This window comes from Pecten maximus, chromosome 10 (assembly GCF_902652985.1).
Source record: "Pecten maximus chromosome 10, xPecMax1.1, whole genome shotgun sequence".
Classification (NCBI taxonomy): Eukaryota; Metazoa; Mollusca; class Bivalvia; order Pectinida; family Pectinidae; genus Pecten; species Pecten maximus.
The window spans coordinates 24,148,237-24,165,977 of record NC_047024.1 but is presented as its reverse complement, the minus strand read 5'-3'; the positions used below and the strand labels follow the sequence as shown (position 1 = coordinate 24,165,977).

At 33.7% G+C, this 17,741-nt stretch overlaps 2 protein-coding genes across 2 annotated transcripts; both read left to right on the top strand.

Annotated features, from left to right (window-relative positions):
• Nucleotides 1-471: 471 nt before the first annotated feature.
• On the top strand, nucleotides 472-6,557 carry LOC117336284. Its single transcript, XM_033896765.1, has 2 exons — nucleotides 472-1,472; nucleotides 4,297-6,557. Exons 1-2 carry the CDS (start codon nucleotides 1,379-1,381, stop codon nucleotides 4,764-4,766), a joined length of 564 nt encoding a protein of 187 aa, XP_033752656.1. The 5' UTR covers nucleotides 472-1,378; the 3' UTR covers nucleotides 4,767-6,557.
• Nucleotides 6,558-9,194: 2,637 nt separating this feature from the next.
• Nucleotides 9,195-15,488, top strand: LOC117336280. Its single transcript, XM_033896761.1, has 7 exons — nucleotides 9,195-9,313; nucleotides 10,215-10,427; nucleotides 11,093-11,293; nucleotides 11,768-11,833; nucleotides 12,401-13,489; nucleotides 14,032-14,228; nucleotides 15,391-15,488. The coding sequence occupies exons 1-6, from the start codon at nucleotides 9,259-9,261 to the stop codon at nucleotides 14,217-14,219; spliced, it is 1,812 nt and encodes a 603-aa protein (XP_033752652.1). The 5' UTR covers nucleotides 9,195-9,258; the 3' UTR covers nucleotides 14,220-14,228; nucleotides 15,391-15,488.
• Nucleotides 15,489-17,741: the final 2,253 nt, after the last annotated feature.

Below are 17,741 nucleotides of genomic sequence, written 5' to 3'. Positions count from 1 at the left end.
GATTTTAATGAAATCACTAAATAACAGAAGAATAGCATAAGTTACTTTACTGAATATTTTCCTCTTGTAGTTTTTCGAGAGCTGTCCTTTTGAAGCCGGGAAACAAAAATCTAACTTACATTCAATCTCTTCTCTTATCTGTATGTTATTTTCACTATTTGCCTGTTAAGATGACAGTGCTGCAGTTTGTCTCGTCTTCTTCCTTTCAATAGTTACCTGAAATATAACCAAAAAGGTATAACTCTTGTTTTTCGATAAATCAAAGTATCAAATATTTAAGGATTGCAACGAATACGCACCATTGATTAGCACCTTTAAATGAATCAATATGTCCTTTTTAATATGATGCTGGTACATCTAAAGAGGAAATATTTGTTCAATTGAAAAAAAACATTTTTTTTTAAATAATATTACTGTCTGGACGAAAGCAAAGTCTGCTCTACCCTTTTTTTATACGAGCATGCAAAAACTGTTTCGAAACCTCTCCCAATTCTATGCCCTGGGTTGGAAGTGTTACTCTTTATCCGTCCGTGCACCTGTTTTCGAATTGAATTGACATAGAATACTTACATTTTGAATAAAAGCTGAATTATTAATGTTGTGTCGTTAGGTTGAAAAATGGTTTCCCAACTTCAAATACATTTGAACTTACTTTAAATATTTTGCGTTATGATCCATTTCAATCAAAGTGGTAGCCTGCCATACTTGTTTCATAAAGATTTCCTAGCGGTTGTTTACGAAATGTTAAACAATGGAAGAATAAAGACACTTAAATCTATATTTTCATTATCTGAAACAGGTGGGCTCATGACAATTACTCAAGATAAGAACTGTGACGATTGCGTATCACTAACAATCGGATCCGCATGACGAACACGATGTCTGTGTAGCTGTGTATGTAACCAAATCTATCCATCAAGCTATCAATAAACATTACCGGAAGTCTACACAAGAAAAACACATATCCTCGTTGTCTTTTACGGAAAATGGTTAGCACATTAAAACGGTATTTTATTGCCGCCGAGTCATTACACTGTAATAATTTTGGACGATTAATGCACTACCGTTGTCGCGGATCGCCAAGCTGCACTACAACCACTACTAATACTCTAGCTGTGCATAGGGAAGGCTCTACACCAGTGGTGACTGTCGAAGGATGAACATTGCTTTGATACACCGCCAACAAGGAAGCTCTGTTTACGCTGAATGACGGAAGCGGGCAGGTGTAATACAGTTTCAATACTTTTGCAATCAACAGTGTAAACCTTTAAGACAATTGACAATAACATTTTATTTTAACTTTTATGGCAAATTCAAGATTAAGGATTTGAAATTGTTTATATTTGTGTGGAATTAAGTGAAAAGACTGATAGAAATAATGAGGATGGATAATCTCCGATTGATGCCTGGTTGTTTTCGACTGCTGATGGTAGTTTTCATTGTGTTAGCGCTGTACCAGCCATGTTGTCAAGGTAAGGTTTTATATAATCATGTATATATCATCGTAATTTATCATTAATATAATATCACTCGGTCCTTTTGGACGACATATTTCATCCCATGAGATTACATTGTCTGTTATATTTTCTAAGTGAAGAAATTTTAGTTTTATGACAGACAAAACATCTGGAGCCACATGTGGCTAAGGAAACGCGTGCTGTTGCCGAGAAACTACCCTACCTCAAGATTGTGTGTTCTTGTTTTATTCCTCTGTAGCTATTGGGCATAATGCATTTATCGGTTTTTTATCAGTGATATTCAGTTTGAAATTTATTTCAAAGCAGAAGAAAGATGACGCATCTAAAAGACAATTCTATTAAGGAACTGACAACATCACCAGCCTGTAACCATTTAATAAAGAGACGCTTATCATTTTAAATCAATGCAATTTTGTTCGTTGTGTTACCTAGCATTTCTTATATTTATAATTAAGCGGCATGTGAAATAACACATCAAACAAGCACAAAACATAATTGATAATCGATTAATTAATTTGGCTCTCTCTTATAGCGCAAAAGTAGGAAAGATAATCACAGAAAACGTGTCAAGGAATTTTAACGTGATGGTTAACTTATATATCGGGAATGTTAGTCAAGGGTAATAATTCCAAGAGAGAACATTACATAATTTATGGAAAGTTTCTTGATAAGGATGCTTTCCTTAACACAAATAATTTTTTCTTATGGAAAATTGTAGATTATTTTTTTAACAAAAATGGAATTTTGGATTGATTTTTCTTAATTTAAGGAAGATTAATGAAACTGGGGTCTAATTTAAAAAATGAAATCGTAAACTAACTTAGATTTTACTTTCTTGAAATGACACACCTCCTGACACATAAAAAAAACGTGCAATATTGTTTTTAGACTTATTTTCGAGGTGAGAATCGTGTAGGATTCGCATCATTGACGCCCACTTTCCCACAGGTCGATCTTTTCAAAAATATGACAATATTGATAGATGACAATAAATGCAAAAAAATGAGGAACATTTATTGGTAATATACACAACCATAATGGTCCTTTTATGGGAAGAATCTAATGTAATTGTCACGACGTCAAATAGTCATGTAGAAAAGAGTAACGCATGGCTAGTAAACGAAATAAGTGCCAATCAAATAAGTGTAAATAAACAGCATTATTGAGATGAGTGACGTTATGATGTAAAATGTTGATACATCACGACTGATTGGAATACAGTGTATAAGCATATCCATGATTACAGGTTATCTTTTTTCTGCCATCGACGAAATTATTAGTTTACCATTCTACGATTTGTTTATTGAAATTCAGTTCGTTGAAGGACGCATTTAATTGGCAGCTTTATCGACAGTTGTCACCACGATTTATCGTGCATTAAGCCAAAAAATCAAACCAGGGAATCTCATTAGTTAAGATAAATGTAAACTGTCAGGGTAAAATCAAAGGTCTTCATTGCGTTTGTCAGCTATTAGCGATATGTTTTCTATATATAGTATGTTTGGGAGTCTATTGAACACTGATTGTTAATGACACCGATACATGGACGTGGTATGGCGACAGTAAGGTTTGGCGTTGTTGACAAGCGGGATGTGCTAGACATGACAGTCGGGGACAATAAAGAAAACATAACATTTATGGTAGGGCAATATTGCATATCATACTCCCGTTAGACAGCATTGCTGACCGAAGCAAATATGCAGCACAGCCCTCTCATCAGTGTAGCATTTACATACAACCGCGATCAATTGAAACTGGTTTCTATGCATTAATGTAGAAAAAATGATAATTTTCAGTTCATATGTTTATTCATATTGATTACGTATTCATGACATCATAAATACCAATAAGAAACAAATCTGTAAGGCAAAGTTGTTTGCAAGTGTATTACATTTGTCTGTTTTTTAGTATGGAATAATGTCACGAAAAAAAGATGCATCTAAAATGAATAATTTGACAGATATTGTCTTTTTCAAATATTCTATGAGACAGTTTTTAATGAGTCAAACTTTAGTAAATCCGCAGTCTAAACATCGAAGAAAAACATTACATTTCCAAACACAAATAAACAACCTTTTAACAATGCTTCAAAGAAAGATAAGTAAATGTCTATAATATATAACTATAGTCAAAGCAAATTACTTCCATGCATTATATAATTATGCATTTGGTATTGTTCTTAGTATTACAAGATAGATTAGATTATATCATTTTCAATTATGTCTTATTGCTTCTTGTATTATCCACGTGTTTATAATAATATTGCACAGATTCCATACTACTCATTGTTTACTGTCAGTAATGGCCATTTACCTGTAGTTGTTCATTTGTACATTGTCCTTGGAAGACGGAATGTTACACACTTTGTGATTGGCTGAATAGGATTATCATGATGATACGTCATGTAGTACATAGTCACTTTCATGTTTAGACGCCGTTAATGTCTACTTTAATGATCAAGAAGCCGGTGTTTCCTTGTTTCTTGTCGGCGCTGTGTCTTTCAGATATCTGACATTGTATGTGTATTACAATATCGTTTTGTCTTGTTTATCGTGACCTGCAATAGAATTATGTCCAACCAACTTAAATTGACAGGGAAAGGAAAAGGAAGACAATAGAAATAGGACAGACTGGTTTGGCCTATCAATACACTGTTACACTATACAATAAGGAAAGATTGATTTATCTGCTTAAGATTGTTGTAATGGACAAAAAAAAATGAAGATACACTTATAAAGCTTTTTTTTAATTGGGGACAATATTGAAGAAAAATAAATTCAATTTCTAGTTATTCTTACCTAATATTCTATCATTACAGGGCTAGCATCCGGAAGGGCCGCTGTTGCATCGAAAAACAGACTTCATAAAGTTAGCACGAAGGTGATGGCTTCCACCAAAGGTAATATCTCCCTACACAAAGGCAAACGTCCGTCAGAAATTCATCGAACAAGGATCGTCCCGTCAACCCGCGTTACTTCCTGTCTGAAGCTTCAGTGTCCAGTGTCCACACCCAAATCTTGTCGCTATCTCACCATCGTCCTTTTGAGAGGTGGGAAACGGTGCCGTCGATGCACAATTAAGAGATCCAGAAAATGTCGTGTTTCAAAAACCACAAAAAAGGTCCTACCAAGAAAAATAAAAACCATTTCAAAATCGTCAAGCATCACTGCGAAAAAATCAAGAAAGGCGTCGTCTGCTCGAATTAAAGGAGCCGCCATCAGAAAAAAGACAAGAGCAAAACTGAATAATTTCGAGGGACGCTGGATGAAGGGGTTCTCAAGTGATTGAAGTCCATTGCAACAAATGGAAATGCAGATTATCAGCATTTGTCTGGACTAAATAATAGTGAAAAATTATGAATTATTTCAGAAAATAACTTTCTAATTACGAAAGCTAGTGCAATGCTGATTTGGTTCTAATTATTGGCACTGAAGCTTGTTTTGATTATTTTTTTTACTTTTGTTTCTTTAGAAATAATAATTTGCTCTAGGCAGACACATAATTCGTTGGTATGATTTGATTGTTTCACACTTGAACTCATAAGAATAAATTCTCTTACATTGTAAGTATATAATAAATTACCATAATGACTGATTTTCAAAGTACTGGTACTCTACCTAATAACTGTAAATCCTTATTAGGTTTCTGTTAAAATCACATTATTTACGTTTGTGATTTATGTAAGGTATGTAAGGAATGTATGAATGTAAGATGTCAGCATAATTTTATATCACACTGCACTGAGAATGTTAGTACTAGTTTAGTTATAAATAGTTACATACCGTCATTCTGATGTTATAGGTAACATTGAAAACTGAAAATCTTGAAAATAAACCACGTCTAGTATTCGTTTCCTGACTTTCGAGACTGTGACAACAAAGAGTTGCCCCCATTATACTACTCTACATCCAAAGCTGAAAACAAACACGAAAGCATGTCTTCTCTATTAACATCCGCGGATAAACGTAAAGTCAAAGGCATAATTATTCAATTTAAAAAATCGCCAAATGTCATTTCATCATATAAGATTCGCTTGATCTTTAATTAATCAGTTTCAAAGTTTTGTGACTTGGTAAATTTTAACGACTTTGTTTGAAGTCTCAAACTCTTTTGCCTGCAAATAGCCCATGGTTTATTGTCAAGACCGGCTTATTGTCAAGATTTTAGATAACATGGAAAGTAAAAGAAAAGCGAAATACTTCAAATATGTGTTATACACAGCAAAAAAATACTGTAAGTGTGTGGACAGGCGTGGGTGCAGATATGAGGGCGTTTGTATGTGGTTAGGGTGAGTGTACACGTGGTTGTGTTTGACACACTACCAAACACCTCCAATACACAAGATATATTTCTGATTTATTTATTAATGACACAGTAGATGACGACAATATCAGTCACTACTGTCATGTAAACACTAACAGGCAAGCCTGTTACGCCCCAGGGCTCCTAACTATAGGATTTTAGTGGTGTCGGCGTGTCACTTATTGATATGGCCGCAGTGGAAAAACAATTTCCCGTAACCGCATGTATTGTTCGTCTGATCTTCAATATTGTTTTGTTTAACATAATTTATTTATGAATGATACAGTTGTTATAAATTATTTAACGATAATAATATTTATTTTCTCGTTCATATTACACATAACTTGAACACGCACCGAAAAATAGATATGTACATAATAGTGGGAATAGAATGAGAGTAACATTGCTGGTGTGATAACCAAAACAAGGGATATACTGTTTATGTTTCATTAGCCAATGACAAACTGAACTGACAAATTAATTGTCAATGTTTTGGTAAACGACATTACATTTTAATGTGACGTCACAACCAAGTCATGAGGGTTTGTTCATTGTTTTTTGTTGTTGTTTTTTTGACATGTTCACGGGATAATGTTGAATATAGCTAAGTATTTAATTAAATGAATTTCGCAATCCGACAGTATGTTACTGAATCAAAAGATACATATTAATTTCATACAGTATCAGGGCGCTTCAATAGATGATAAAACATGAAATAATTCAGCTTAGATATATGCATTCATGTTTACAATAAAATTCGTGTTCATAATGTTGTTACCATTTTTTTGTTTATTCTTTTGATAAGAAACATCTGAACTGTCTTGCTGTTTTCTATCCACAATTATGTCCCTTATAGCCTTGGCAAGGGTAAGCAAATTAGAGAGATAACGCACCTGCCGTTGAACTTTGCTGTTACTCTCTGTACCTTACCAAGCAACGCAGCCCTGGAAGGAGTAACGATTTAAGGGCGAAAACCCGTACTTGTGCTTCCTTCCTGTTACACAAAACTGCTCGACAAGGAACTTCTTATTAAAATGAAACATTGTCGCTTTAACAGAGACAATGATTAAAATATTATATTGCAAGTGATATAAAAGTTATATGATATCATATTTATGTCATAAAATATGTATGTGGAAAGCACATATTGTGATGTATACACTCCTGTTTATAAAAGCAAATATATTTCTACATCTGCATATTCTTATTTCTGGATGCCAAAAATGTTTTGGTAACATCAAAGCTACAACAATCTAGGGGAACACAAGAAAATGGTCTCGGATATCCAATATCTTCAGAAATTATACATCAAAATAATATTGTAAACTATATTCTCTAATCTATTTTGGGGTTTGCTATAACAGTTTGCATGTAAAAGATTGTGACGCCCATACCGTATAATTATGTGACCCGTAAAATAACTGAAGCAACACCGCATGCCTCCTTCTATTAAGCGTTTTTGTGTCATATATATGTCAACCACCATATTTATATATTGCCATCTCATCTGGGAAACGCTATCGCCGATTTTATGGCACGGAGAAGTCTTTGATCATGTCAGATTCACCATATGGAGATATTAAATCATCCGGTCGGCCTCTTTAACGTAGTGAATGGAACCTGTAAAAAATATCAGAATATATATGCTCGGTTCGTGTAGAATTGCCCAATGTTATAAATGGCCATTTTCATTAACAAAATTTATATTCTGGACAAGTAAGGATTTTAAGAAACATTTTTTTTTTTGTGTAAAAAATAAAGAAAGAAAAAACATGTTCGTATGGAGATATTGCGCCTCGATTTACTTCAAGCCAACATGCAATATTTCATTTGTTTAGATTCATAAAGATCTAGCTAGATCGATTACGTGACCCTGATGGCATCAAAACAGGTTTGCATCAAATATGCCGAACAGTGCATAAAATAGGTGTGCAATGGACAGGAAATAGTCACTGTGATAATATTTTTATAGAATGAAATGCTTACACACAAGTTTTTCATTTTTAACATTTTCATAAAATCTTTCATCCGATGAGCCCAAATCTCATCGCAAATATTAGGCATCAGTCCTCATTTAATGCAAACGATTTTTTTCTTCCTCTGTCTTGTAGGCAGACTTTCAAAATTATTACGTTATGAATGCGCTGTACCCAGACTAAGTGTATATTGTTCAGAGTATTTCCACCAGTTTCGTTTGTCCAAACTGACGACAGAAAATATATTATGGTGTTTCAATATTTGGAAAAGCCCTTATAAAGTCTTCTTAAAAGGTAAGATATTTTGAAATATCCATACAATGTGCGAACCAGAAAAAAGTTATCTTTTAAAACAACAATTCTAATGGAATTAAGGGCAAAGGATTTGATGAAGTGTATGTGTAATTATCACTTAAATTTATGAACACGCAAAGTTTTTGAATATTGATTTCAGAACATTTGATGAACAAAAGGGAGAATTTCGACTTGCGAATGCACCCGTATTTCCAACTTAAAATCAATAAGATAGAGCAAAGCATTAATTAAAACAAAACAGACTCTTGAGAAAAAAAATGAATAAGACCAGGGGTTTCAGAAGGATACCTGTCTTTTCTGCTCAATCAACAATACTATCTGTCAGTCTACCAGGGAAGGGATGGACCACCAGATACAAAAACGAACGAAAATATATATAAATCAATCTAAATTGTCGAAATGTTAAATATTTTTATCTCTACTCAATCTGTTCCGAAATATTTACCTAATTAACCATGTCTACCTCTAAAAACCAGGCAAGAAGGGGAGAATGTCAAACAAAGTGGGTATATACAGAACCGAATGGTTTTGTCGTTTAGTTGGTCCTATTTAAAACTAAACAAGCAGAATATCACAGAAGTCTAAAAAGAAAAGAAAAAACAGATTCCTAATTATCCATTAACTATAGATCATCAATTATAATACGGAGAAAAATGATATTTTAAAGCCTGGTTAATATTTCGTGTAAAATGTCCATGGTAAACACACATATAAACAGCACCATTAGGTATAAACAAACAAACATCTGCAGGAATGGATGATTTAAAAGATGCCTCCAACTCGGTCTAAATATCTTAGAATTATCTTCATACATAACAAAAGGGTGATAAATTGTATGTGAAGTAAAGCCAAAAAATAACATGTATGAATATGAATTTCTACATTGTCGAAAAATTGCTCAGTAATTATGCACTGGTAGCCAATTTCAGATATTATGACAATTATACCAGGCAGTTGTTATGAAAATTCCATTAACTTTGGCGGGATTCATGAGATCGTTATCAAATCATACCTATTGTATTCTGGCCTACTGACGCGGGACTGTCCAGTGAAATCATAAAACCATTACTGGGCTCTCTTTGCAACTACGCGGTTACCCTAAAGCAGAATGTGTTCACTAATTGATTAAAGAAGCTGTTATTCAATATGCCGTGCTTCCAAATACACTTTGGACACACACCAGCACAATGGCCGTCCCCGTGCAGCTATTTGTGCTCGTTGTTATATTTGGATTCATCACAGGTAAGTTTTATTTTTCATATATTTTAAAACATAAATGTTATATTCTAATATTAATTAGTTAATTGTAGTTGTCCATTTAGAGCTTTTGTTAAAATGTAAACTGTTTGAGTCTGGTTTTCTCAATCCTGTATTGTATTATTTCTTCTGACAGTATCATGGGCATTATATTATTTCAATATTTTATTGCCGTCGAGAGCAATAAAATGTATATTACTTTAGTCACAGTCTGGTTTAAATTGATTTCATCTATCTAATATCATCGTTGCATCATTAAGGATAGATTCAGACAGAAAGGTACAACCATTCTTTCCATCATGGAAAATAGACGGAAATCAAACTGAACATTCAATTATCTGTTAATTAACCAAATAGGGTTTCTCGTTTACCAAGATACTGCTCTTCCTTATATAATTAGTCGCGATGAATTGATTATTGTGGTATTTCCAATCGGCTTGCTAGGACAAGATTAGTGGTAACCAATTTAGTAGTAACTTATTTAACTGGTGAACGGAATAATGTTTACTTAACTTTAGGTGGAGGTATTACTGAATACTGATGGTAGAAATGGTTTGATTTGTGGTGGTTGTTTGGCGATTACCGATTTGGTGGTAAATGGATTAGTGGTGACTGTTTGGTGGGCTCCATTTTGGTGGTGAATGGATCATTGGTTACTGCGAGATGGTTAACGGTTTGGCAGTGAATGGGTGTGGGATGATTGTTGGAGGGTTTCCGGTTTGATGGTGAAAACACCAGTGGTGATTGTTAAGTGGTTACCGATTTTGTGACGAATGGATCAGTGGTAACAGTTAAGAGTGATTGAATTGATTTTTCCTTGATGTTTGACAAAACTGATTGCATGTACTTTTCAATATCATACACAACTAATTTGTTTACATTAAAGCTACACAGGGCTACGATTATGACCTGATGCCAAAGCCGAAGGAATGCAGGAACAGGATAGGGGAGAAGAAATGTGAAGGACTTCTTAATAACAAATACAAAGGAAAACTTTACGACATGTGTTTCGGCTATTCCGGAATGGACGACTGTTGTCAATTTTGCGTCCAACGGCTCGCTTGTGAAAATGGCATCGGAAATAAGGATGATCTTATTAGTAAGTAGTAATTCACCCATATATGTTATCGTCAATATGCCTAAAGATGAAATTTGTTAAGAATTACCTGACTGTAAAGTTTTTAAACCAATAAAGATAATCTAAAAGATGTGCTTTTCTGAAACAGAGTTTAGCGAGTTCAAGACTTTATTATGACATACTCAGCAAGTACATTGTATTTATATTCTTAGAATAGATTATTCCTATCATATCTATCGTCCCTGTGACTTATCAGTGTATCGTTCGCTTTTGAAATGGGTGGTGTTACACTTTCTATATTGGAAAGTTAATAGATAAACTGTTAAAAATAGGACAAGCAGTTTTAACACTCTCACAACATTATTTCATAATCGAAAACGATTTTTTTCTGCAAATTCCACTTTTTCGACAAAAAGCAACATTTCATAATGACTGACTAAAAAAAGATAGACTTTAAGGTATTTTTCATAATTCTATAATGTCGATATGAAAAAGAAAACAATATTTAAGTCCCTTAATTTTGCGATAATTCTGAACGCTTTTCACATGCGTATTTAGCCCTCGCATGAATGATCACTAATTAACACCATTAGCCATAAAACAAATATCCATCATAATATGCATATGAAAATACATAATGCTTTACAGAAGCCGTATCTTTTATTCTATTTATTTTATTTATTTAGATCTGAAGATAAAGTATATGTACCTGACGGTCGAATGTAAGGATACAATGAAATATTCTCAGTGTGTTGATATTCATAACAACGTATACAAAAAAGATATAAAGGCTATGTGTAAAGATAAAAAGTATGCTGGAATGTGTTGTACATTCTGCAAATACGGAGTGGGGAAGGATTGGAACCATCTCTTGATTGACGAATGGAGTAAGTATCAAATTAAAATATTCTGAATTACTATTTCTCTGCAAGCATTGACAATTTCCTTTTTTTCTGTATGCCCTTCCTCAGTGCAAATATGATATTGAGGCAATACCTTCATTAACAGAATCAGACAATTATCACTTAATATCCCGATGATGCATCTGTGTAGATTGATTACATTTTAGGAACCAAGCTTATTGATAATTTACATTTGGAGCTATGGAACAATAAATGAAAAGAAATCTTTACCAAACGGTTTACCTCTTTTTAGAATGGTTCATTTGGGAATTTGTTACGCGGCGTAACTACTTAATCAAATGAAACGCATCAAGCCATGTGGTAATTTGTATTATTATCATTATTATAATCTAATCATTTTATTATTTAAAAAATGTATAAAATGAATTCATGAACTAATCTCAAGAGTAATGTTATACTTATTGATGCTTTTCCGTCTTTTTACGTTGTCTCATTTAGTGAAACACCCTTATAAGGCAATCGAAAATATCTTCGGTGGTTATGGCGGGTACGGCGGGTACGGCGGTGAGTATGTCTATCACAGCGATTACATTACAACATGACACATATGATGGCCTTTTTTATTGAAAGCATAATATCCATAATACTGGTGTTGTCTAATATAGTTCATGCCGTTCAATGTTTTATGCACCAATGTATGAAATATTTCAAAATAATTCATATCAAGGTGGGGTCTTGAAGCTTTGGTAACTTTATGAGAGATTTTACATATAAGCTTTTGTTGCCTTGGAAAAAATAATACATATGACAGTTGTATACCGTTCATGACATGATTATAACACACCACAGACATCCAATAGCTAATCTATTTCTATTACCTTAACAACATTGGTTTGGTCATTTTATTGTGGATTAAACTAGACTACTTCATTGATTTTGTAATCATAAGATCATAATAAAGCTTAATCATCTACAATTTATACCCGAAAAAGATGATCCGCTAACCTGAATTTTATTAGTAATCGCTAGTGTTCACCAAATATCTCCCAATCATAATACATACGTACATCCAAAACACGATCTCAACCAATATATCTCGGATGACTGATTTCAATTTGTTTATCCTTCCAGGTAATGGCAAAAACGGTAAATATGATGACGGCAAAAAAGATATGCTCGGCGGATTTGGCTATGACGGTTATGATGATAAAGTTGATGATTACATGAAGGATATGTTCGATAGCTTTGACTATGCTGACAAAGACGGCAAAGGCGATTACGATACAAGAAAGGATATGCTTGGCTACGGTGGCTATGATGGTAAAGTCGATGATTATGTAAAGGATATGCTCAATGGATTTGGCTATGGTGGCAAAGACGGCAAAGGCGATTATGGTGACAAGGATGACAAATACGATTATGATATCAAAAAGGATATGCTTGGCTACGGTGGCTATGGGGACAAAGTCTATGGTTATATAAAGGATATGTTCGGTGGATATGGCTACGGTGGCAAAGACGGTAAAGGCGATTATGGCAACAAAAACGGCAAAGGCGATTATGGCAACAAAAACGGCAAAGGCGATTATGGCAACAAAAACGGCAAAGGCGATTATGGCAACAAAAACGGCAAAGGCGATTATGGCAACAAAAACGGCAAAGGCGATTATGGCAACAAAAACGGCAAAGGCGATTATGGCAACAAAAATGGCAAAGGCGATTATGGCAACAAAAATGGCAAAGGCGATTATGGCGACATTGATATAAAGAAGTTGCTCGATGGATTTCGCTATGGTGGCAAAGACAGGAAAAGTGATGATTATATAAAGAAGGTGCTTGATGGACTTGGCATAGGTAACTTCAATGGTTTTAACGATGATGATTACTATGATAAGTTCATAAACAATGGTAACAAGGGTTCTGGATATAAGGGCAGTAAGAAAGATTATCTTCGAAGGAAACTGACATCAAATGGTGTAAGAGACACCATCAAAATGGACAATTCTCCTCTTCGTAAGAGACGCGATGTCGACAGCGACGAAAAGTGTAGGGATAGTATCGGAGAAGAAAATTGCCGCAAAATGATGATGAATAAATACTACGACCACGGAGGAATGCCCCATATTTTCTGTTCGAATCCCCACAACGTGGTGTCTTGTTGCCGTTTTTGCTCTACTGCTTTAGCTGAAGGAGCCGACAACAGGAAACTAAGGGAACTAGGTGAATATTGCTCACTTGATATGCTTGTCAAATTTTTCTGACTAAGCATTCCTATTTATGAAATCATTTACAATCTGTCTGTTGAAATGTTAGTTTTTTGGTGTGCGCACATAACTAAATGGAGAGGGGGAAAATGATATTCATTTAATACAAATTGTCTGTGAATTATTAGGTTCATATAAACATAATGCATTATTCTTGGTATTAGCCATTCACACCATGAAGCTGTTGAGGTTTTCTTCTTCTTCTTCTTCTTCTTCTTCTTCTTCTTCAAATAAGACATTTAAAGTTAATTTAAACATAATGCATTATTCTTGGTATTTAGCCATTAACATCATGAAGCTGTTTTTTTTTTTTTCTTAAAATAAGACATTTAAAGTTGTATATCCTTTAATGCGTGATTTGGCCGCGGATTAATATTTTCCTGTGTGTTTAAATGCGAAAATGAGTGAATGGGGATGAATGATGTAAATAAAAAACATAAACAAAATAGACCGATGGATGAAATGTATTAAACAATAACGTTTTGTTTACATTACCAGCGTTCCAGGGTAAAGGCGAATATCCAGAGGATGAGGAATCAGAACCCTGCGAAGGGGACAGCTTATCCCCAGGCAAGTGCAACCAAATCGTCTACTCGATGTTCAAGGGGAGTAGAAAAGCTATGTGTGCAACTATCCATTATGGAAATGTCTGCTGTCATTCATGCAGAAGATACGCAACGCTGTAGGACAGCAAGGTAAAATTAATTAAGAGAGAATCAAAATCATTGAAAAAAAATGTTCCGGGAAAGTTAGATAATATAATAAAAGTTTATGAATAGAAAATGTCTTACTAACTATGATTTCATATGAAGGGTCTTGAAAGAGTATGAAAGTTTGATACCATGACGAATGTTGATGACTGGTGAGTGCTGTGATATGGTGAATGTTGTGGAATGGTTAATGTTGTGGATTGGTGAATGTTGCAGATTGGTGAACGTTGAGGAAAAGTAAATGGTGAATGTTGTGGAATGATGAATGTTGGGGAAGGGTGAATTGTGCGGATTGGTGAATGTTGAGAATGGTAAATGTTGAATGGCCAGTGTTGTGGAATGCTGAATGTTGTGGAATTGTGAAGGTTGTGGAATGGTGAAGGCTGGGGAATGGTGAAGGTTGTGGAATGGTGAATATTGAGGACATAGGCAGGGTAGATCTTTATTTAATACCAGATATTACGAAGGAGGTAAAAATGGAACGACTGAGAGATCAGGAAAACTCTATTTGAAATAGCAACATGCTATATATATATGTTGAATTTTCATTAATAGTGCAAAAAGGGTTAGTCATAGCGATGAATTAAAAACAAAAGAGGTATTACTGTAAACGTTTAGAAATACGCCTTGGTGATAGGGAAAACGCCATACAAGATCATGGGAGGTTTAAGTAAATGTTAGGATGCAAGGAGCTACTCCAAAGAAGCAAGAATCTTGATTTCGTTGCAGCATCAAATGAAAATATATAGCAGCTATCCGTTTCGATGGTTATACAAGTTTTTGTTTTATTGTTGAATGTGGCGTTTTATATTTGGTGAATGTGATGTTTAATATTTGATGAATGCTGAATGTTATATTTGCTGTAATATTTCATATGGAATATGGTCCAGTTAATCGTAATTTGACCATTAGTATCATGTGTAGGGATGTTCATATTACGTATAAGTATTTAAAAAGACAATTGATGTATATAGTATACCGAGATGACATATATTGTCAGATATTTTTCATAAACATTTAGTCCTAATAAAATATTTGGATCATTATGAAAAACACTGCCATTTACAGTAACTGTATTTCTAATAAAATAACTGTCCTTAATGTATGATTCAATTTAATTATATTCATACTTCTTAATACATTTCAGTTCTCCATGTCAACGTTACTGTTCCGATGACGACCAAAGGATTCTAATCTAATGCATTGTTCAAGATTGGAAATAAAACATGTAGTGCATTGGAAATATTGATTTTCACTTATATCTATATACAAAATAACATTCGTAACTTACCTGATAGAACACTCTCGAAACATAAACTCCTAAAATTTAAGTTGCAAATATATAATCATATTATTATACATGTATCATCATATTTCTAACAGTAAAAACCAACACTTGATATGTTTAGAATGTGTGAATTTCCTGTAAAGTTCATTTTATTTCGTAATATAATCTATAATAAGATTAATTAATAATAAATATCACTGCTGTTTCATACAAATATGTGTATTAATAATAATATATGATTATACTATTTCAATATCAAGTCATTAACACGTAAACTTATTGTTAACCAGATAAATGATAATGAAAATAAAAAAGACATTTCCTTTTATCTTTATGTTAATTAAAAATACATTCAATCGATATGTGGCATACGAGTTACATTGACGATATAGCATTGCGCACATCGTGACTGCAATTGCAAATTTATAAAACGGAAATAATTTATATGCCTGATGAAAAATGTAAAAACTAGTATTTTTAACCTTAACCGTTGACAAATAAGATAACAAAGAAAGGACAATAGCATTTTATTGGTCTATAAATATTTTGTCGCCCTCAAAATTAGTAGAGTCACCTCATTTAAACAAATTAGCGAAATGACGAATTCGTGCACTCACAGTACAAAGCAATTAGCGAAACCATGATTTAGCGTAGGATGTTCAACGGGAAAAGCTCTAAAATGAAATTGCCGAGAAAATATGTACACTCACAGTATGCAACCAACATCTCCCCATCATCACGTTTCCTGACGTTACACTGTATATAAAGGATATTGAATGGTTCCCCGTTTAAAATAACATATATTTCACGAGTACTTTATGACAGAATATCGATATTCTGTCATACGAGTGAAATATATTTTATATTAAACGGGAAACCATTCAATTTTCTTTTTATTGCATTTTATATACATGTATCTAAAAACAGAACTAAAAACATCGAAAAATTAATAGTAACATAATTGATGACGACATCTCTTTGTGACATTACTCCACGTCAACTTGAGGGCGCCATTTTGAAAGGACTGATCAACGCAATTTAAGCGTTTTCTGCTGTTATCGGAGAATCTGTGCGTGAATAGCTAACGTCAAAAACTAGTCTGAATATTTCAGAAATACAGTTAAATAGCCCATATATATATATATCTTCGCTTCGGTTGGAAAGAACGGCAAGTTTCAATGAGGTGAATACAAAGATTCGCTCTGATTGGTCAAAAACGAAAAGAAAAACTTATATTTTCACTGCAAAATCTTATATTTCACTGCTTATCGCTGCAGTGAAAATAAGTACGACAGCAGAAATGATTGAAAATATATTAAATATACAAAGATGTGAAGCGTGTTGAAAGTAAGAAATGTCAGACAAGTCGTTTAAGAAGAGTCAAGGTCGATGGGCCAGTATATGTTCAAAGATTATTGGATGCCAAGCAATTTACAGCCTTTCCTGACTTTCTCTAACACTCTTATATATCCGATCACATGGTCACGTGACAGAACAGGTTTTTTTTTTAAATGGCTGATATAGAGTGTTCCCATCCTTACCGACGTTGATGGACACAGAAACAGAATCATACATCAACAATCATAACGACTGACTGGTTTTTGTTTTTATTATTACAAAAGGAGATTAAATAATATTCCTGTATTAACAAAAAAGATGAGAGTACAATACCTGTATATCACAAGGGTAGTAAAATCTTTCTACATGCTGTTAAGCCAATATAGTTGATTGATTGATTGATTGATTGGTTGATTGATTGATTGATTGATTGATTGATTGATTGATTGATTGATTGAATTTTACCAAGACTGTGATCACACGTCAGTTATGTATTGAAATTTGGCATTTGAAGGTTTTTTTTTCGAAAATTTGTATCTATTTTTTTTTAATTCACTTTCAACAATGCATATTTATAAATATATTACATTATTTGATGCGATGACCTTCAGCTAGTAGAGTATTTTCCTTGAGATAGGCCTACACCGCATTCGGCTTGCAGCTAGAAACACTTGAAAGTAAGCCGACCTCGAAAATAAAAGATTGGAAGGCGTGGGTCATTAAAAAACATATTGATATTTTATATGAAAATCTTTTTATTCCATATTTAAACGACCATTGCATGCCATTTATTGCCGTCTCGCAGGAGGAGATTCTTTCACTCCCTCGACATATTTCTACTACAGACATGAGATACACATGTAGGCTTCCCA

What these genes read in the sequence shown, in the direction of transcription:
- LOC117336284 (XM_033896765.1), top strand. Translation starts at nt 1,379, where the DNA reads ATGAGGATGGATAATCTCCGATTGATGCCTGGTTGTTTTCGACTGCTG. An exon ending in GTACCAGCCATGTTGTCAAG is followed by an intron (nt 1,473 to 4,296) that starts GTAAGGTTTTAT and finishes CTATCATTACAG; the next exon opens with GGCTAGCATCCGGAAGGGCC.
- LOC117336280 (XM_033896761.1), top strand. Translation starts at nt 9,259, where the DNA reads ATGGCCGTCCCCGTGCAGCTATTTGTGCTCGTTGTTATATTTGGATTC. An exon ending in TCTCTTGATTGACGAATGGA is followed by an intron (nt 11,294 to 11,767) that starts GTAAGTATCAAA and finishes TGTCTCATTTAG; the next exon opens with TGAAACACCCTTATAAGGCA. An exon ending in CGGGTACGGCGGGTACGGCG is followed by an intron (nt 11,834 to 12,400) that starts GTGAGTATGTCT and finishes TTATCCTTCCAG; the next exon opens with GTAATGGCAAAAACGGTAAA.